Genomic DNA, 21605 nt, shown 5'->3' with positions numbered 1-21605 from the left:
GGGCTTAGCATTAGTAAACACTCACGTTGCATTACAGCTATGGCTCATCCACTTCATCTTCAGCAGTGGGAGGAGAGAGCGACAACAAATATTGAATACGTCACCAACTTTGATAGGTATTTGGTAGAGCTTAGATCGGGCCCAAAAAATCCAGCCCGTTATGCACGTTGTGCACGTTATGTCCGGGACCGTCCCGGCCCGTCCAATTAACTGTAATTATGGACCCGAGCCTGATTTAAACCCGACATTTTTCAATAAGTTAGCTGTTATAATTAAGAGTATTAAACCACAAGTCTTGTTATTTGAATGACAGAAACATAGGATCTTAATGAATGGCGCACGGAAGCATGATTATGTAATAAAACAGGTGTTTATTTTAGGATCCAGGTGGTGAAGGGCTGTGAATAAATATTGTAAAAAAAAATTGGATATTTCTATGCAAGTGATTCTCACTGATAAACAAGGTCTAATTCACTAACACCAGCGCTAATAGCCACACGCAGTTTGAGTGAAAGAAATAACGTGTTTAAAGCTGGTGCAAACTGGGCGCTCCTCTGTGGAAGCCTCTCGCCCAGACTTTCCAGTGATAGTGGCAGCAGTGATCGTCTGTTAAATCAGTCTGTAAATAATATTTTGACATTATTAGGCCGGGCTCGGGCTCGCGCAGAGAATCTCAAGCTCTAGTATTCGGCTGTCACTGCCACCACGCAGTACAAGGCAACAGTGGATGAAAATACATAGCTGTGACTGGTGGGATAGGATCGTTCTCATGGAGTTTACAGTTTCAGAGTAGAGAGAAAACTTCAGAATGAGTAGGGCATCCTTCAGCCGGCTGTGTGACGTAGTTGAACCATTCATGAAACCGGGATAAGGCGTATACATGCTCCAGTATCCTGGCTTCTATTGGAGTACTCCAGGTGGCAAAACCGGGTTTCTTGAAACCGGGAAAAGGGCATAACCTGGTTTCTGAATTCGGGATATGGTGTTTACATGCACAAACACAAAAACGGGATACTTAAAAAACCCAATCAAAACCGGGATACTAAAGACCTTGTAAACACAGTCATTGTTGTTGGGATAAAAATGCATTACAGGGTCAAATAATGGATTTTCATGCTGAAAGCTGGGATTTTGGAATTTCATCCAGAATGACACCCCCATGCAAAAAATCACCCTCCTGTGACCTTTTGTTGGACACTTTCTAGAAAATGGACATTTTTGTCCACTTGAAGGGTCATGGATAGGATAAAAATGCATTACAGGGTCAAATAATGGATTTTCGTGCTGAAAGTTGAGATTTTGAAATTACACCCAGAATGACACCCTCATGCAAAAAATCACCCCCCTGTGACCTTTTAATTTGTCTGTGAGGGAGTTTTGAATTTTGGAAATGGACAAAAATGTCCCGGGGTAACACATGCTCCATCCAGAAAAAACATATTAAACATACACAAGATAACATTAAACATACACAACATTAAACATAGACAAAATAAGTTGAATTTGTGATTTGTGAGAGATTTGAATTTGTGAGAGACAACAATAAAGTGTATTTTGAATGAAATACATTGGACTTTTTCATGGGAAAATAGGGACAAGGGGAACCTACACAACGCATTACATATAGACATTACAGTACACTCAAGATAATGGTATTTGTATGTTCTCACAATGGAAGACAACAATTGAAGTGTATTTTGAATGCTGTACTGAATAATGCTGTACTGAATAACCACTGTCACCATACATTGAGGGGGACATGTGCCAAACAATATAACCCTGTCTGCAGGGACGAACGGACCGCATGATGAGGTCAAACGGATCATGTGTATAATTAACCACAAAACAAGGAAATACTTCTGTTCAGCTCTTTGAGCTTACTCAACAGCACCCTCTATGGGTGCCTTTTCACATTACTTAACCCAATAGTATTTTCCTTTCAGTTACACTTTCGTTTTTGGGCATGCAATAACAAAGCCATGTGCAGCTCTCATTTCTAGTCGACAAGGCCGGGCAAATATATGTCTGTAAGTAGTAATTCATTGTCTCATTAGTGTTTATTGATGGTACCTGTTTCAGAGTCCAATTGCTTTTTCACTCTGTGGTAGAAATGTCACGTTTGCTGCTAATCAGCTCTAGTCATGTAACTGATTCTGTTAGCCTTTAGCATTAGGCTGCATTTTACTGTTTGTGATGCTGGCTTATATGCTTTTGTTGTGAGCTAATGCTGATTTAGTTCTCCTGTTCACTCGCGTGATTTATTTGTGCACTTTGAGAGTGATTTGTGCATTATTATTTTGGGAGAATTTGCAGTTCATGCCCATTACAATTCATGTGATTCATAAAAATAAGTCATTACATTTGAGTCCCCCCCCCCACCCTCTGATGTTAACTGTCTGACCAGCTTTGCAAGGGTGGCTTTACGCACAGTGAGGGCAGAACAACTTCATCTTAATGACATATAACACGCATTATGCTTCAGCTGAATCTTCTAAGCAAATGATCATGTTGAATTGAAATTAGTTTATCATGTTAACCCTTTGGGCCCTAGACGTTTTTGGGGTATTTTTTACTGCCTTTACTTTTAAGCTCATATCACAGCACAGTCAGTATAAAGGCTACATACACATGCTATATCTTGTTTTTTTTTCAGGACAATTTGGGCTAACCAGATTTGCCATTATTCCATGGTCTCCTATGTGCCTGTATTTTATATTAATTTTTACATCAATGAAAAAAACAAATCCGTGTGACTAAATTCTTACATTTTTACATGTATCTCACCATAGCAAGTTGGAAGAAGACATATTCTGCTATATATGAAGAGGGGAGACTCTCTGGAATCTGGCAATATAAGAACCATGATGCTGGGACATTCTGTCACTTCACAGCTGTCCAAAACATGTGGTTTGTGCCAGGCGGACATGTTTGCCAGTATTTTTTCATTATTGCAAGAAATTCCATTGACTCATTCACAAGTCAAAAATGTGTTTTATCTGAAAGAAATATGAAATATTTACATATAAGATCATAGAAAAATAGTCAACCAAGTGCAATGATGTCCCCCAAGATAATATTTGTTTTTCAGTTTCAGTTATATATTGGGGGAACATTTTGGGCAGTGGTGGGGGGGCACGTGTCCCCCTCAATGTATATGGTGACTACGGCCCTGTCAGCATGCATAATTAGGCTGCAGTTGTCTGGGTGCGCAAAGGTGAAGTGTGCTGGTCTTGTCATACAAAGTTTGATGGAGTGTCAACTGGACAATATGGAGATATTTGCATCTTGAAAGCCGTACTACAAATGTGGATAGACAGGGAGAAACACACGCAAGCCTAAGACGTGGTAAGATACGATATTCCTCACTATTTGAAGTGACTGACAACAAGATCTGTAGAATGGATTGTAAAGAAATTCGTCAGGTTTTTATTTTGTAGACAATCAATCTGTATTTATAGCATGATGGGATGACAGTACAATGATGTGTGTGGTATCCCTGGAAAGCTCTGCTCCTGCGCTTTCATGTGATATGCATGGCATTTCTGTGCGAGCCTGCGTTCGGGAGTAATCCATCCAAGAGTAATGTGTGTGCAAAGCTGTATGAAACCTCTGTTATGCATCATTTTAGTGTAACTTTATCATTTTTTTCGTTGTGAAAACATTGGTCTACCGACAAGTGCTTTGCCTTCTCGGAAAGCTACAGTTCCCTGTTTTACGTGATATGCGTGGCTTCTCACTATGACGCACGGTCGTGGAGAAAATCCACAGAGAAGAACGGGTGTGAATGTGGACGCACTATGCGTCGTTCGGGCCCATAGGGTTAAATGTCCAAAATTGTATGAAATTACTCTAATGCGTTAAACCAATCTTTGTGCAGAATCACACAGCCTGATATGCCCCGGCAAATGCAGTGGGACTATTTTCTGAAAGCGCAGAGCAAAGAAATGTCTTTTTTTCTCCCCCGGTCTGCTGTCAGCAGCAGCAGTCGCTGCAGTGGGGATTTCAGCACCACGGACAGCGAGCGTAGAAAGACTTGGCAAGCGTCTCCTTTAAATGTGATTGCTGCTAGCAAAATGATACATAAGAAATGAAGACAATGACATATTTTCAACAAAAAAACAATGAGTTGAACGTTCATTTCAAGCTTTTGTAGTACAACGAATTTCAGAATTGTGTGAGTGACTGAGAGCGTGCGGCAGTGTTTGATGCAGGAAACTTGATATGGACTTGAAAATCAATTTCGGAGTGGGGGTCGTTCGGAACGGCAGGGTTTCGGAATGGAGGGCTGTCCCCTGTTGGAACATTGTATGCGCAAAGCCCTTCACCACCTGGCTCCTAAAATAAACACCTGTTTTATTACAAAATCATGCTTCTGTGTTGCGCCATTCAAATAACAAGAATTGCGGTTTAATACTCTTAATTATAACAGCCAGCTTATTGAAAAATGTCAGGTTTAAATCAGGCTCGGGCCGAGTCGGGCTGGATTTTTTTGGGCCCGATCTAAGCTCTATTAGCCGCTCTGGTGGAAAGGGGGTCAGTTCCGGGGAACCCACATCCACTCGTTTCCCCTGAGCCGCCTCAAGAACTGCCTGCTCTCGCCCTGCAGCTACTCGGAGTCCCTCCTGATCAAAACGCTGCTCCACCTCTGAGCGCAGCAGGTCCAGGGCCTCTGTCAGGCAGGCTGCATATCACATCAAAAGCATAGATCTATGCATTCATGATATGAAAGAGATAAATGTAAGTCAGACAAATTGAGTTTAAATTGAGATTCTTTATTTTTTTTAAGCTTTTTTAGGCTGATGGGGTGCGGGGGGGATGGATGGCCGCACCCCCTGCACCCCTAGTTCCGACGTCTATGCCCATGATGCGCGATGTGGGCAGCCGGGTCCAACCACAGCTGCTACTGCTGCCAGGTACTAACGGCTGCTAGCCCCGCCCGTTGGAAAGAGTGTGGGATATATCTTTTAAGATTTAAGGATGTCTGAAAAGCTGTTTCCATAAACAGTCAAATTCACAAAAGGGTGTAGTGTAATGTACTGAATTACTGAAAACATATACTGTACCTTTAAGTTGACTTTTCAAAAGATACCTGTTGAAGCAATGTACTCTGTTTAACTGACAAATCACACACTGGGTTATTATTTCATGTATATTCTTATGACACACACACACACACACACACACACACACACACACACACACACACACACACACACACACACACACACTCACTCAGCACTTAAGCATTGTGGTGGAGAAGTACCTAGGATTAAAAATAGTGTGGAGGATGGGCTCAGAAACCACTGGTGGAAAGTTAGGGAAATTACAGCTGATCCTGATATGACCCTAGAGGAGGCGGGTCTTAGACTGCCCAGAAAAACATTATACGGTGGAATTGGCTCCAAGGGAGAAAAGGAGAGTGGGGAATACTATTATGAATGAGTGCAAGGATTAAAGCAGCCATCAGGGGGAGAGAAATGGGACACCGTTATGTTTCAGCTCCAAGGGGGAAGGACTACAGAAAAAGTGGAAACTCAGCAGAAATGTGACACTGTTACAATCAGAGCCAAGTGGGAAGGATTAAGAAATAGATGATTCATCAGAAAATCTTCACAATAAAATCGAGTGCGCAAACAAAGAAATTCCAGTCCTGCTCCGGAGCTTGACTCATTGAGTTGTGATGTGTTTGTTGCCTGTGAGCACATTAAAGTCAGTTGCATCTGATTCTACGTGTCTCCAGTGATTTTTTACCTCTGAGTATTTGAGTTTTTGATATCTAATGGAAAACAAAGAAAGTCCATTCAAGAAGATGGGAACGAGGTCGCGAACTTTCTGGCCCAGTTTCCGACCATTTGACTTACGCTTCCACAAGAGCAAAATGCAAAAAAAAAAAAAATGTTTATGAAAACACAACTATTGATTAAAAACATACAGATGGAGGTTTGCAGCATTTAGGATCCAATTCAATAAAAAGCTATATATTCACAATTAGGCTGTTGTAGCCTATATATTATCTTAGTTAAATATTTTTAAACCGCAGCCAGACATCGAGGGTGGTCAGTAGCTCTGATTCATTCATTCATCTTCTAACTGCTTCATCCTCTTGAGGGTCGCGGGGGGGCTGGAGCCTATCCCAGTTGACATCGGGCGAGAGGCAGGGTACACCCTGGACAGGTCGCCAGACTATCGCAGGGCTGACACATAGAGACAAACAACCATTCACGCTCACATTCACACCTACGGACAATTTAGAGTCATCAATTAACCTAGTCCCCAAATCTGCATGTCTTTGGACTGTGGGAGGAAGCCGGAGTGCCCGGAGAGAACCCACGCTGACACGGGGAGAACATGCAAACTCCGCACAGAAGGGCTCCCACGCCCGGGATCGAACCGGCAACCCTCTTGCTGTGAGGCGAGAGTGCTAACCACCACACCACCGTGCCGCCCGTAGCTCTGATTTTTGAGGATAAAATAAAAATTAAAAAAAAATCATGCGTGTGTATGCAGGCGTATGTCTGCAGCGACTTGATTCATCCATTCATTCCACTCTTGCCAGCACACACACACACACACACACACACACACACACACACGCCTGCCTGCATGTGTAAACTATGGAGACAGACAGTTTGCCAAAGTAATTTGACTCGTTCAGGTGATGTGTACATGCACTGTGTGTGTGTGAGATTCACACACACACGCAGGTGTAGTGTATGTGTGGCGCTTGTAACGCGCTGTGCATGCGTACTGATAAGACATGTGAGCGCGTCATGTGAGTTGAGCGAACAACGCCTGCGCGTCATGTAGCGGCCGTGTGTGTAACACTCATGTCTCCATAGTAACCCTATGTAAAATGTAGGTGTGCACTCACACGGTTTGATTAGATCTGATGTGTCCTAAGTAGGCACAAGTGACACATTGTAGTGTGGTTGCGTGAAACGTTTGACCCCTCATACACACACACACACACACACACACTCTGTCTTTCTGTTTTGTTTTTGTTTGTTTTTCTTGTCCTGCTTTCTTTCCTCCTCTCTCTCTCTGTTTCATACCTTGCCCCGCATGCGTGTTCTTCCCTCCAGAGTCCTGCTCCTCCCACCTCTCTGCCACCACCAGCAACATCAATGGATAGAAAAGGGCACAAGCCCTGAACTATCCCACCAGGTACAAGCCATTGTATTGTATTGTATTGTGCGAGTCAAACCAAAATATGATTACAAAACAGCAAACTGGGAAGCATTCAGACTCTCAACCACCAACCAGTGAGTCCATCTTCCTCCCTGCAACCCAGAGCCCTCCACTATCGACCAACAAGTTCTTTTGCTGGGACAAATCCTCCTCTCAGAGAGGGAAAGTTTAATAGGCCTTAAAGGAGATCCAAAGGGCCCAAAGAATCTCCCACCTTCTCTGATGCACCTTGTAAAAGTAAAAAGAAAACTAAGAAGAGAATTTATGAAAACAAGATCCCCAGAGATTAAACAAAGAGTCAACCAAATACAAACACAAATACGAAGAGAAATCAGGAGGAGCGAGAAGAACATGGGATAAATTTTATACAGACCTAAATAACGACCTGAATCCCAAAACATTCTGGCAGAAAATTCATCAACTAAATGGAAAGAAAAATAATTCACAAATTTCAGTATTAAGGCATAATGGCCAGGTGATAGAGGAAGACAAAGAAAAGGCTAATGTTTTTAAAGAGCACCTGCAAAATATCCATTCATGTCCAGATGACCCTCTATTTGATCCAGAGTGGAAGGAAATTGAAGAGCGACAGGTTATTCTGCCTACCCATCTACCAATAACAAATATAGACACCAACAACCCTCTAATAAAAGCTGTCACAATAATAGAGCTTCACCAACACTTTAGAAAACTTAAAGTAAAAGCTCCCGGTGAAGATGGAGGGGACAACTAACTCATTAAAGAATCATCAATAGAATCCCTGGCTAAACTTGCAGACCTCTTTACTCTTTGCCTCCAAGCTGGTTACTTCCTAAGCCCTGGAAATCAGCGCTGGTATCAATGATCCCCAAACCAAACAAAGACCCTCACCTGGCAGCCAACTACAGACCGATTAGCCTCCTGAGCACTCTGGGCAAACTACTGGAGAGAGTGCTGGCTGACAGACTTCAATAACATTTTGATGCTCTGGGAGTTTTGGGGTCCACCAGGCAGGATTCAGGATAGAGAAAAGCACAACTGACAACATCTTGAGGCTGGCAGAAGATGTTCAAAGGGGTTTTAACAGAAAAATGGTAACAATTGGAGTCTTTTTTGACATTGAAAAAGCGTTTGTGGCATGAAGGACTCATATACAGGCTACTGGACCATAACCTTAAACTCCCACAGCAGATGGTGGTGCTTTTAAAAAGTTTTTAAAGGACAGAGAGATTGGAGTAAGTAGCCCAGAAGCCAGTGTTCCACAGAGCTCAGCCCTCAGCCCCCTACTGTTTTCTATTGTACATTAGTGACCTATTTTATCCACCCAGAGGAGAGGGACAAGTCTCATAATTTGCAGATGACCTCTGCTATTGGGCCTCTATGGCAAATACAAAATATGCTGCCAAGAAGCTACAGAGGTGCATCACAGAGATGGGTGGCTGGGCAAATATGTGGAGATTTAAACTTAACCCAACAAAAACACTGTGTACTCTTCACCAGACACACCCATAAAAAAGATCAAATAAATATTAAACTATATGGCACAACTCTTCAGGTCACCCAAACAGCAAAATTTCTTGGAGTGATGTTTCAACAGAATATGCAGTGGACAGCACACATTGCTGCAGTTAAGAGTGAGGCAAGATGCAGACTCAACCACCTGAAAGTGCTCTGCAGAAAACGGGGAGGAGCAAATCCAGAGACCGCCATATGCGTATATCAATCCTACATTCGGCGTCTGTTTGAATACGCAGTGCCTGCCTGGTGTAACATTGGAGGAGCACAATTAAAGAAACTTCAGGTCGTCCAAAACATTGCTATCAAAATGTGTTACAGAATACCCAGATATACAAGCAATGAATATACCCACCAAGTCTCTGACTTGATGACACTGCAGGAAAGAATGGTCACCTTGGGAAAAAAAAAAATACCCCCACAGGGCAGAAACCAACCCATCACTCACACATTACACATAGGCTTTTATTTATTTCTTTGTGACAAATGTTTTGCGTGTAAGGGTGGCAACACTAGTAATTTGTCAAAACACCTTGCGAAAGTGCATCATATTCAGAGAAAAATATGTACAGTGTTTGACTGCCCTAGCACAGCTAGTTCATCTACGTCCAGTCCAGGTTTGTAACATTATGCTAGCAGCCAACACGTGGAGTTAATAACCATTAGCTATTTTGCGACCCTATTTACTAAATAGAGTTTCCGGCACAAGATAACAGCTTACCGGCGACGGAGAAGCCTGGCTTCAGGTCAAATATTTTCCTCTTTGTTGGTGTCATGACTGTCCAGAAGTACCTGAACAGCTGAGCCGTGGCGGCACACAGGTATGTGGCGTGTCAGAGGAAACGAGCCGTTCACATTTCTCTCTGTGGCAGGTAACGGTCCACAAACCTCAGCACACTTTAGGGACTGTTCTTTACTTGTCAGGGGAGGAGGGTGGCTAGTTGATTTTTATTTTATTCATTTATTTTATTTTGATCCCCCCCCCATGTTAATCACTTATTGATGCTGTTTTTGAAGTATGAATAAGTAATTTATTCCATTGAAATGTCATTGATGTATTATAGAAAAGTGATTTATCTTTTTATAAATGACAAAAGGCACATCTGTCTAATTTTTGCTGTGGTATTGTGATACTACTCAGAACCGTGATACTTTCACTGGTATCGTACCGTGGGTCCCAATTTTGGTACCGGACAACACTATTATTTTATGTATTTTACATTTCAAGTTGTAAAAAGTAAAATGCTTTGTTAAAAAACTATTTTGCTGCATAATGAGAATTGAGAAAATAAAGCAATTTATGTTCTTAATTTGTTTTTTTCTTTCTCAAAAAGTATCTTTAAGAGTACCGTTAAAATACCGGATCGATAAGCAGTATCGATAAGAGTAGTACAGTTAAAATCTGAACAATACCCATCCCTAAAGATAAATAAATGTTTAGTTTTGTTTTTTTGCCACGATAAATGTTAGAGCTATAGCCTAATATATTTTGTGACTGAAACAATGTGTCTTTAATATGATTTTTCGTGGCTTAATATAATTAGATGTTAATAAGACTGTGTATTTGTTTGATAATAATGTTTGGAGTCTAGAAAGTGATTTCAATCATCTTTTTTTCAATAAATGTTGATTTGTTTAACTTTGCAATGCTCTGCAGTTTACTGGGTCACACTAACACTCCTATTCTAATCTACAGCATATATTTAATCAAGGTGTATTTCTGCATTACATATTATTGAATGAAAATAGAAAAATAAATCAGGGCACTACAATCTGGGCCACTTTTTCTGGCCTCTACAGCAGTGCTCCTCTGGTGCGATCCAAACAACGGAACCTGCTCTTCAGTATTCCAAAGGTGTGCTCCACAGTATTCCGTGTGCGGATATGGGCCTCGTTGTAGCCTACCTTACCTCTCTGGCAGTGGTTGGGTTGAGAACAGGTGTCAGGAGGATGGGGTGTAGGGGATATGCACTATCACCTTTAAACCCATATGAATCAATATGAAACATGCTCTTGTTTTTAATGTAATTATTTTACAAAGGATTTTACAAATTGACTCACCTACAAGTCAGCCATCTCCAAACTCGCCATCTCGCAACTTGGAAAACAGAAAACTGTTTCTCAGAATAAAATAATCGTGTACTGACTATTTTTGCCACAACATTGGTAATGATGGCTTTGGCATCACAAACGCACTGCACATTCAATGAATGCATGTGTTTGCGATTTCTGTACACATGCTCAGTGTCTGCGGGGGGCACAAGCTGCACATGGGTGCAGTCAATCGCTCCTATAACTCTGGGAAATCCAGTTAATACAAAGAAGCCTTGTTCGGTTTCATTCAAGGAGTGCCGAGTGCGTGGAAACCTAATAAACCTGGCCATCCGGTGCGATGGCATTTAGGATTTCAGACAGCACATTTGAAAAACGGGATTGGGAGATCCCAGCTGTAACAGCTACCGTACACTGGAATGACCCAGATGCGCTCTAAGTTCCTCCAACAGTTTCAAAATGGCAATGCTGGATAGGCGATATGTTTTAATGATTTTTTCCTCATTCATTCCAAAAATGTTCACACAAGGGTGAAAAATACGTTCTCTGTGTCTTCTTTCATCGTTTTGATGTTTCCTTCTTGCAACAATAACCGCAGCCACGTGTGCGCAATTACACATACAAACCGTTTGCGCCTCCCTTTGACACGTGTTAAATATAGATGCAGTTTCTATTTGCAAAATTGCTTTCAGGTTTGATAAATCACTTTGTGTGTGCTAAATTAATATATTTACATTTTCTCCTCCCAGCACACACACAATTGCGTCTAAACGCCCCATATTGCATATTTATTGCAGCAAACGTACTAACTGGATGCAAACATGCTATTTTGCACCTTTGAAAGATGCAACCTGTTAGGAAATCAGTTTGTACATTTTTTTTGCACGTGCAATGAGTTTGCACACGTTTTTATACATGCAAACCTTTAGTAGATCCAGCCCTATCTGAGTTAAATTGCAGGTACTAGAAATTAACAATAATCTATTCTTCATGTGGCAGTTGTCTGCAAACCAATTCACATTAAAATCACCAAGCAGATACATTTCTCTATTTTCATCAGTCACTCTGTCAAATATCATTCAGATACTCCATATTAGTGTTAGGAGGTTTATAGTAGCAGCCAACAACTATTGGCTTAGTAAAAGGTAAATGCACTTGTATCCACAGAGCTTCAATATTATCCTTCATTAAATCAGATCATAGTTTTACTGGCATGTGATCTTGTATGTAAATTGCTATGCCACCACCAAAATTGTTTCTGTCCCTACGATATACAGAAAAACCATTAATAGATATTAATGAGTCATCAAATGAACCATCTAGATGTTTTTCAGTTATAACCATAATATCATTGTTTTTTAAAAGTGTTTCAAGTTCATGTATTTTATTCCTCAAACTACAGATATTTAAGTGTGCGAAAATTAAACACTTGGGTAAGTTCATAGTGAGTTGATTCCTTGTCAGTAGTTCAGTTCAGTCCATGGTGATGCTGAATAGGAGCTTAAGTTGAAGAAGACCAGAGAGCTGGGCTCTAGCTCCCATCCCTTACGTTTGGGAGGGGGGATGGACAATAGGCCTATCATATCGGATGTAGGCTATGTCGCGTTCTCTGGCAGCTTTCATGGCAGGGATGAGTTCCGTGCGCTTTTATATATCATAACCATGTACATATCCCTACAGGAAAGTGCAGGCTACATAGAGGCTGTACCAACATAATCAGCTAACACAAGGTAGAGGAATGAAATTAAAATTGGATTTTTTTTCTTCCCATCGCTATATTGTTTGTCAGATGATATAACTCAGATTTTCACTACCTAAGGAGAAGTGTTAAGCTTTTTTTGCAAAATTGGTTTCAGATTAAGGAGCTGTCCAGGGTGCTTATGCATAGTATTAAGTTATTGCTATAAGTAAAAATCTGTCGCAGTCTTGAATATACAGGAAAACAGATAAAGGTAAAATACTGGACCACCACTATTATTATTATTATATTGTTTGTCATTTTGGATCAAACTAGTTTCATTAAGCTGCCAAATAGTTTACCCTTTCTCTATAGAACTGGTGTGTTATTTTGAGGTTTTTGAAGGAAATCTAAATTTCAGTCAGTCTGCACTTACGTTTTAGTAAGTTTTTACAGAAAAATTGTAATATTGCAACATTGGGCCTGGATTGGAGCAGAATTTGTGTATTTGCACTCACACTGTCACAACAAATCTACTGAACAACTAAGGGTTCATTTGCTTTGTGGATTGCTTACAAAGCTCTGTAACATTAAACATCATGAATAATAACCACACAACAGTCACAGTTTTATGAATCATAATTTATTGGGCTAAAAAGAAAAAAATACAGGATGAAAACTTTGAGGCAGACCCAGAACATGCTGGCGGAACTTAAATTAATGGGAGAAGACGGCGATGACAACTTTGTTTAAAAACCAGTGCCCGGTGTTCATGTACAGTGGTACTCCACAAAGCAGCTCCTTTCCTCTGACAAGCAGAGACGGACACTACAATTCCTGCAGAGCGTCTTGGAGTAGCCTTTATTGCACTGTCTGCAGCGTCCTCTCTTTGTCTTCACTGGGAAATGTGCGATTATGTCCTAAGGCACATCCACTGGTGGTACACATGACCTCTTCGGAACAGTCACAGGTCTCTGTGGTGTTACTGTCATGGATGTCACTGGTGATACAGGGTGCGTAAAGATGGCCACCTTCTCCTTGGTGTGTTGACAGTTGATTTTGTCTGAATAAGATGAGAAAAAATATGAATTACAAAAAACAGTATAATCAGTGAAATACTACTGTAAATAAGGTAAACAACAGAAATGGATTCCTACCAGGATGAGAGAAGATGCTAGATGAAGAAGATGCATCTCTTTCTTGGGAATATTGCAAGCTTTGCAGTCCCGCTTGTAGAGGAGCCAGGTGTTGATCACAGCGAAGATGATGGTGTGTCAGAAGATGTAACTGTAGCAGTTGTGCGATTTCTTTGGAAACTTGTTTTTTTTCCAGCAAATGAGTCCAACAATCCACACCACCCATGTATTTATTGTAGGTACCCATAATGTAAGGCCTCTCAACTTTAAATTTTCCATTACCACGTTGCTATTATCATCAGTTAGATTCCTATATTTAATACTCAGATCTAAAGCCCCAAACCCCTGGGTCCTTTGCTTTTATGCATTCACTCGATTTAGGCTTCTTCTCGGATAATGAAGTTTTCTGACATTCAGGAATGATTAAAGTGAAACAGTGTATCTGTTTGAAACCACTTTATGCTTCCTCAGACAGATGACATGTGTTTAATCATTAATATTATCAACCCTTTAGTAATAAATAATTATATTTATTATTATTATCATCTAATGTATGATTTTCAATTTATATGAAAGTAATCCTCAGCAGATAACATGCTGACAGTTAAAAAGGTGAGCAGCTCTGATACAAGTCTGACTAAACGGCGGCCATCATCAGTGTGTTTGCTGCAGCCAAAATAACTTCAGTTTATAACAAAGTCATCAACAACAGATGGTTGTTTTTACACGGAGTCCCTGAACAAACATGTGGGCTGCTGGAAAACGGCTTTGGTGGAGCTGTGGTGCATTTGAAGTCATTTTAGGAGACAAATGAGTGGGAAAAGCCGCTGAGCAGTGCTGGCCACGGCGGTGAATAAGTGAGGTTTGGAGGCTCCACAGACAAAATGCAGAGAGCATCAGAGCTCTACATGACTTGAATATGAAGAGGCACAAGTCCGCTATCGGCTCCCTTCACTGTCAGCCTTCAGCACTTGTCCCACATTTAGTTTTTCACCTTTTGTCAGTCAAGAGAAAACACAAGTGCTCCAGCTTTCACACTGCACAGAGGAGCCACGGGCTGGGTTGAGTCTCCACGGTTCTCACGGTGTGTTTAAGGACAGCCTCCTGCTCGGAGCTTTCAACAGTCCAGTCAGACACTCTCGTGTGTTACTAGGCAAGAACAACATGGCAGAGACAGCTCCAGCTCCAGCTCCGGCCGCCGCGCCGGCCAAAGCCGCCAAGAAGAAGGCGCCGAGACCGAAGAAGACCGGTCCCAGCGTCGGCGAGCTCATCCTGAAAACTGTGGCCGCATCCAAGGAGCGGAGCGGCGTGTCTGCGGCCGCCCTCAAAAAGGCTCTGGCTGCCGGAGGCTACGATGTGGACAAGAACAAGTCCCGCGTCAAGACGGCCATCAAGGCCCTGGTGGCTAAGGGCTCTCTGGTCCAGACCAAAGGGACCGGGGCCTCCGGCTCTTTCAAGATGAGCAAGAAGGCTGCCGAACCTAAGAAGGTCAAGAAGCCGGCCAAGAAAGCCGCTCCTAAAGCCAAGAAGCCCGCAGCGGCCAAAAAGCCCAAGACAGCGGCAGCCAAGAAGCCAGCAGCCGCTAAGAAGTCTCCCAAGAAGGCCAAGAAACCCGCAGCGGCCAAGAGCCCCAAGAAGGCTGCAAAGAGCCCGAAAAAGACCACCAAGAGCCCCAAGAAGGTGGCCAAAAAGGCCCCTGCAGCCAAGAAAGCCCCCGCAAAGAAGGCAGCCAAGCCCAAAGTCAAGAAAGCAGCAGCCAAGAAGAAGTGAGCTGTCATCAGTCTCAACAACAAACTACTCACTAAAAGGCTCTTTTAAGAGCCACCCACATCATCCTTAAAGAGCACTCTGTCATTAATTCGTTAATTAATTAATAGGGTTTGTTTTTTTTGACTGCACGACTGTGCTTTGTTGGAGCTATAGTGGGCAATACAAAATAGAGACACATCTCTGATGTATTAATAGTCATCTTATCTGTATACTAAGACAAAAGTGTGCTCAGTTTATTGGAAAGAGTCATGATCCAGGCTTAGAAGAAATAATGATAATAAACAGGATCTTTCACAACTGCTATCATTAAACATGTATTGACATACAGTGGTAGAACGTGGACTTGTTACTAGACAACTATATAGACAAATTTTATTAACTATAGCTCTTTAAATAGTTAACATATATATATATATGTTATTACACACACAAAGCAAAAAGATTTGATATTTTTTGGCCAGTTACGGTTAACTTAATTTTATCTGTCTCTCACCCATCAAAAACGACTAACAAGGTATTGTTGTACAGATGTAAAAGGCAGGGTGTTTTCACCTTATAATGCAGTCACATGAGACAGGCGTATATTAGAATTTCTTTTATTCTGCTTTTTGTGAAATCATGTCATTCATAACGCTTAATAAAACAGTGACGGAACAATTCAGACCAAAGAGACATCAGGAATTATCTTTAGAGAAAGTGGGTGGCTCTTAAAGAGCCTTTGTGTTGATGGTTTTTTGTCAATAGGTTTACTTGGAGCTGGTGTACTTGGTGACAGCCTTGGTGCCCTCAGACACAGCGTGCTTGGCCAGCTCCCCGGGCAGCAGCAGGCGGACGGCGGTCTGGATCTCCCTGGAAGTGATGGTGGAGCGCTTGTTGTAGTGAGCCAGACGGGAGGCCTCACCGGCGATGCGCTCAAAGATGTCGCTCACAAACGAGTTCATGATGCCCATGGCCTTGGACGAGATGCCGGTGTCGGGGTGGACCTGCTTCAGCACCTTGTACACGTAGATGGCGTAGCTCTCCCTCCTGGTCTTCCTCTTTTTCTTGCCGGTCTTACTGACGCTCTTAGACACGGCTTTCTTTGAGCCCTTCTTGGGCGCTTTCACGGTGGTTTCAGGCATGATCTGAACAGTCGATTTCTCCTTTAAGGAATGGTGTCATCAAACGCAGAGGAGTCTATTTGTATCCACCTGATGCAAATAAGACTGTGCTGTTGCTCGCACTGGATTGGTCAGCTTCTGAAGCTGAGGAACAATACAGTGGGTGGGTGAGGGGAGAAAGAAGAAAGAAAATCAAGTTATTTAAAAAGTTAAAAGAAATAGTCGGCGTTGCGTTAAATACAAAATTATTAAGCTATTTAGATAGTAAATGATATATACCCTGTTATAAATGATATAATTGATGCCACTCCTTTTCAAATTACATACGAAAGAAATTATTAGATCAAATCTGTTCAAAAGCTGCTCTCTTTGATCTGTACAGGATTTTAAATCCTCACATCATCCACCTAAGCTGTTCAGACTTTAGAACAAAAACTAGAAAAAAAACACATATCTTTTCAAATCAAATCTGATAGCTTTATTATATTACAGTAGTGACTGATTATTCTGATCATTTAGTAATGAAAGCCTCTGTCCTGTGTGTGTGTGTATGTGTGTGTGTGTGTGTGTGTGTGGGGGGGGTGATAAAAAAGAGACTTTTGGAAACTTAATGTTAAATATCTAAATAAAGTTTAGGCACGCGCGGCACGGTGGTGTGGTGGTTAGCACTCTCGCCTCACAGCAAGAGGGTTGCCGGTTCGATCCCGGGCGTGGGAGCCCTTCTGTGCGGAGTTTGCGTGTTCTCCCCGTGTCAGCGTGGGTTCTCTCCGGGCACTCCGGCTTCCTCCCACAGTCCAAAGACACATTGTATGATGTGTGTGAGCTTTTGGTGTCACTCCATATTTGTGCTTTCAGTCAGAGTAAAAACTCTTGAAGGTCAGAAAGTCACAACATGGCTCAATCTGATAAGCATGATGAAGTTTCATCTTGTCTGTCCCAAACCTCCCAAACAGTTTCCACTGTGTGGGTGGAGCAGTGGGTCTGTGAGAGCTTTAAAACAAAGAAGAAATGTTCACACTGAAAGTCATTTAAATTGAATTCTAAAGCAAAATTATAAGATGAAAATCACATAAAGAAAAAAATAAACCAAATGGCACACTAAAAAGAAAAACAAACCAAAAAAAAGTAAAAAAAAAAAAAAAAAAAATCTTCTGTTGAAGAAAAGCTGAAGAGACTAATTGTCAGAAACACAGTAAATCCAAAAGCTCTTCTGTCACTTGCAGGAAACTTAAATGAGGGACTTTGAAAAACAAAACCATGTTCATTATTACATGTGTGTTTTTCCTGCTATTTCAAAACATCTCCAAAGCCTGTTTTATCACAAGAGAGGATAACACTTTTTAATCAGAAATACTCCACAAAGGGTTTATAAAATAGTCCAGATGCTCTGCAGATAAGGTAAGTGTTAACCTCTCCATTGGATAGCTCGCTAAAAAGACAGGACAAATGGACGTTTTATAATCAGGCATCTAAAAAGTTGTTTCCAATTGGTCGAATTTATCTGAGCTAACTGTGGTGCTCTTGCAAACTGCACAGACAGACATCGGTCAAAATACTGCAATACCAAGTTCCATCTCTCTTGGACCACAATGGTCGCATCATATTACCCCGGACAGTCATCTAGCTGCTTCATATGCAACAGTACCGACCATCAGGTAAAACAATGTCACACTGTCAAATGCTGGAAGTGCAGCGGTTTGGGTCACAAGGCCAAATACTGTTCAGCAGAAGTCTCGTGCAGCCTGTGTGGAGGAACAGGTCACACCTTTTTCGCCTGCCCTGACTCCTATGCAAACAAAGCAAGAGCACAGAAGCAGCCGAGTCTACCGCCGACACACCAGCGGCCGCCCGGTCTGTTGTTGGATGAGCAGCCTGACACTCCCCCTGTCCAGCTGCCGCAGCCCAGCAGTCAGCCTGCCTATCAGCAGCAGCCCTCCAGAGAGTCCACCATCGAGCATCGCCAGCGGCAGCCCCGCCCTCAGCAGCAGTAAAACACTCCACCTGTCCAGCAGATGCAGGAGCAGCCCAGCACTCAGCCGGCTCAGCGGCAGCCCTGTCCTCAACCTGCCGCTCGGCAGCAGCCCCCCGGAGAGTCCACCACTGAGCAGTGTGACACTCCACCCGTGTAGCAGCAGCACCAGCAGCAGCAGCAGCAGCAGCAGCAGCAGCTTCCTGTAGCGGAGCTACAGCCACCAGCGCCTCCTGACGACATCTCCTCTCTGTCAGGTGAGGGCAATTTAGTTATTGACAGTGAGGAATATAGTGATGACAATGATATAGAGAGTGTTGATGAAAATGATGAACAAAGATATGAAAGTGCCAGCGAGAGTCCCAGCTCTGAGTGAGACCAGTGAGACAGTGTACAACTCCTCCCTCTGAGTGGCCCTGAGACTATTTCACACACTGCAATAATCTGATTTAACTTGTGCAATAACCCCATTCACCCAGACTGTATATATTCTGTTTGTGTAAATAATCTTGTTCAGTTTACTATATATATATATATATATATATATATATATATATATATATATAATATATATATATATATATATATATATATATAATGTATATATGTTTGTTAATAATTCCTATTTATTTAAATAGATATTTGTAAATACTATTGTTTAAATTTCTTATATTTTCTCATATCTTTCCTCTCTTGCAAGGAGCACCTGTAACATAAATAATTTCCCCTCGGGGATCAATAAAGTATTTCTGATTCTGATTCTGATTCTGAAAACTTTCATCCAAAACGTCCAAACTCCTCTTCCTGGCTAACATCTTTCCTCCTTCAGATAAAATGATAATGAAATTAAACAGTGTGTTAATCTAGTGTGGGGTACAACCAGAGAGGTCACTAAAAGAGAAATAATGTATAAAGGTAAGGAATATGGGGGTTTGGGGCCTGTAGACCTGGGCATTAAATTAAAGGTCGCTTTTGTTAGAAATGTATCTGCTGCCTTCCTCAGAAATGCTCTCTGGATAGGGAACAGATCATTGTGGAGAAAAAGGAGAGGGAGAGGCAGAACTGGCCCATATTATAAATTATTATATGCTGATTATCTAGTGGAACACCAACATTTGAATATGGATCGGTGTAGTTCATTCAGCAAACATATTTTTAATACAATTAATAATTATAAATATGGAAGCCTTATAAAATATAACCACATATCTGATAATCATAGCAATGAAGTGATAAATATATTAAAAATAAAACCATGTCAGAGAGCATTAGAGACAACAGATGGCTGACATCAGTGGGCAGACTCCCAGTGAGAGCAGTTGTTTCATGGAGTTGTTACGTTTCCACCAAAATATGTCCAATGATCAACTGCTGAGCCAGAAACTCAAGAACATCTGCTAATGAATTGTTACAGAGCACAAGAGGTGTGGAGCATTTTAAAAGGTCTGGGTGTGAATTTTAAAGTGTGCTACAAATCTGTTATGTATGGACTCTTGGATGAGAAGATGCTGAAACACAACGAGTTGTTTCAAATGATCATCAGTGTAGTCTGTGTTAAAATATGGAAGACAAGATGTGCCATGACTCGACATCAGACTGTCATAGACAGCAACATGGTCGTGAGGCAGGTACTCAGAGACCTCTGGAGGAGGAAAACGATGGACAAATCTAAGTGCCTCCCCTGGCACATCTTGGATCTGTAACTCTGACTAAAGGACACTTCCCATCCTTTTGGTTGTATTGTATTGTCTTGTCTTGACTAATTTGTATGCTGATAAATTCTGTCTGTACTTGTATTTGAAATTAAATAAAGTTCATTTAAAAAAAAAAAAAGTAGAGGAGTGAGCTCTTGAGTGAGGAGTGAGGTGGCTCTTAAAAGAGCCGTTGTGGTTTGTGGAGCAGCAGCGGCAGCAGAGAGTTTAAGCTCTCTCTCCGCGGATGCGACGGGCCAGCTGGATGTCTTTGGGCATGATGGTGACTCTCTTGGCGTGGATGGCGCACAGGTTGGTGTCCTCAAACAGGCCCACCAGGTAAGCCTCACTGGACTCCTGCAGAGCCATGACAGCGGAGCTCTGGAAGCGCAGGTCGGTCTTGAAATCCTGAGCGATTTCTCGGACCAGGCGCTGGAAGGGCAGCTTGCGGATCAGCAGCTCCGTGGATTTCTGGTAGCGACGGATCTCTCTCAGAGCCACGGTACCGGGCCTGTAACGGTGAGGCTTCTTCACGCCGCCGGTGGCCGGGGCGCTCTTACGGGCAGCCTTGGTGGCCAGCTGCTTCCTCGGAGCTTTGCCTCCGGTGGATTTACGAGCGGTCTGCTTGGTTCTTGCCATGACTTCTCCTTTCTCTGATCAGGATAATAACGAAATATTACGGGGAGACACGCTGCTTTTCAACTCTGAGACCGGCTGTAAAAATTGTGACGTTGCTTCAGACCTCCGGCTCCTGATTGGTGAGGGGCTCCTACGGAGCTCAGCACCGCCTGAAGGAGCGACCCACCGCCCACATCTCCGCTGCTTATTGGCTGAAAATCCTTTCAAAAGATCCGCCAAAATTCAGGCTGGGCCGCCCTCTGCTACTCTGCTGAAGCCTCTTTTCTGGTTGGTCTGGCAGGAGCCGGCCCGCGCTCCGTGGATATATAGAGGAGAGTTTCAGCTGCTGAGGGAACACTTCTCTTTGTCCCGACTTTAGAGAGCATCTGAAAAATGAGTGGCCGCGGAAAAACCGGAGGTAAAGCCAGAGCCAAGGCGAAGACCCGCTCCTCCCGTGCTGGGCTCCAGTTCCCAGTCGGCCGTGTCCACAGGCTGCTGCGCAAAGGAAACTATGCGGAGCGTGTCGGTGCCGGCGCCCCCGTCTACCTGGCGGCTGTGCTGGAGTACCTGACCGCTGAGATCCTGGAGTTGGCTGGAAACGCTGCCCGCGACAACAAGAAGACCCGTATCATCCCCCGTCACCTGCAGCTGGCTGTCCGCAACGACGAGGAGCTCAACAAGCTGCTGGGCGGAGTGACCATCGCTCAGGGCGGCGTGCTGCCCAACATCCAGGCTGTTCTGCTGCCCAAGAAGACCGAGAAGGCCGCCAAGGCCAAGTAAACCTGGACACTCTTTGGCTGCTGGAAACTGGCCCCCAAAACGGCTCTTTTAAGAGCCACACACTCCCCTCATAAAGAGCTCTGATTCTCATGTCGCAGATGTAAATAATCAATTATGAGTAAAAAAAAT

The 21605-nt window shown here is 42.7% G+C and overlaps 5 protein-coding genes across 8 annotated transcripts in view; 2 read left to right on the top strand and 3 right to left on the bottom strand.

Moving 5' to 3' along the window:
- LOC125887938 (uncharacterized) overlaps positions 1 to 21605 on the bottom strand; it is a 145401-nt gene that overhangs the window by 117442 nt on the left and 6354 nt on the right. Inside the window, exon 2 of the mRNA XM_049575089.1 lies at positions 4587 to 4622. Coding sequence (XP_049431046.1) covers positions 4587 to 4622 — 36 coding nt within the window. The remainder of the gene's footprint in view (positions 1 to 4586; positions 4623 to 21605) is intronic.
- Positions 1 to 21605, top strand: part of LOC125887939 (histone H1-like) — a 113953-nt gene that overhangs the window by 88063 nt on the left and 4285 nt on the right. Inside the window, exon 2 of one of the 4 annotated variants that reach the window (XM_049575092.1) lies at positions 14897 to 15478. The exons of 2 other annotated variants lie outside the window; for them this stretch is intronic. In XM_049575092.1, coding sequence (XP_049431049.1) covers positions 14897 to 15318 — 422 coding nt within the window. In that variant the 3' untranslated portion in view covers positions 15319 to 15478. Of the gene's footprint in view, positions 1 to 14503; positions 15479 to 21605 lie in introns of those variants that run through there. One more of the 4 variants, XM_049575093.1, reaches the window with a different exon arrangement.
- Positions 15756 to 16456, bottom strand: LOC125887975 (histone H2B 1/2-like). Its single transcript, XM_049575128.1, has one exon. It carries the CDS (start codon positions 16437 to 16439, stop codon positions 16065 to 16067), a length of 375 nt encoding a protein of 124 aa, XP_049431085.1. The 5' UTR covers positions 16440 to 16456; the 3' UTR covers positions 15756 to 16064.
- Positions 20307 to 20717, bottom strand: LOC125887959 (histone H3-like). The gene has a single exon (XM_049575113.1). It carries the CDS (start codon positions 20715 to 20717, stop codon positions 20307 to 20309), a length of 411 nt encoding a protein of 136 aa, XP_049431070.1.
- On the top strand, positions 21072 to 21505 carry LOC125887961 (histone H2A). The gene has a single exon (XM_049575114.1). It carries the CDS (start codon positions 21090 to 21092, stop codon positions 21474 to 21476), a length of 387 nt encoding a protein of 128 aa, XP_049431071.1. The 5' UTR covers positions 21072 to 21089; the 3' UTR covers positions 21477 to 21505.

This window comes from Epinephelus fuscoguttatus, linkage group LG4, assembly GCF_011397635.1.
Source record: "Epinephelus fuscoguttatus linkage group LG4, E.fuscoguttatus.final_Chr_v1".
NCBI classification, from domain to species: Eukaryota; Metazoa; Chordata; class Actinopteri; order Perciformes; family Serranidae; genus Epinephelus; species Epinephelus fuscoguttatus.
Note: the sequence above shows the minus strand (reverse complement) of the source record. Positions and strands in the feature narration are given on the sequence as shown.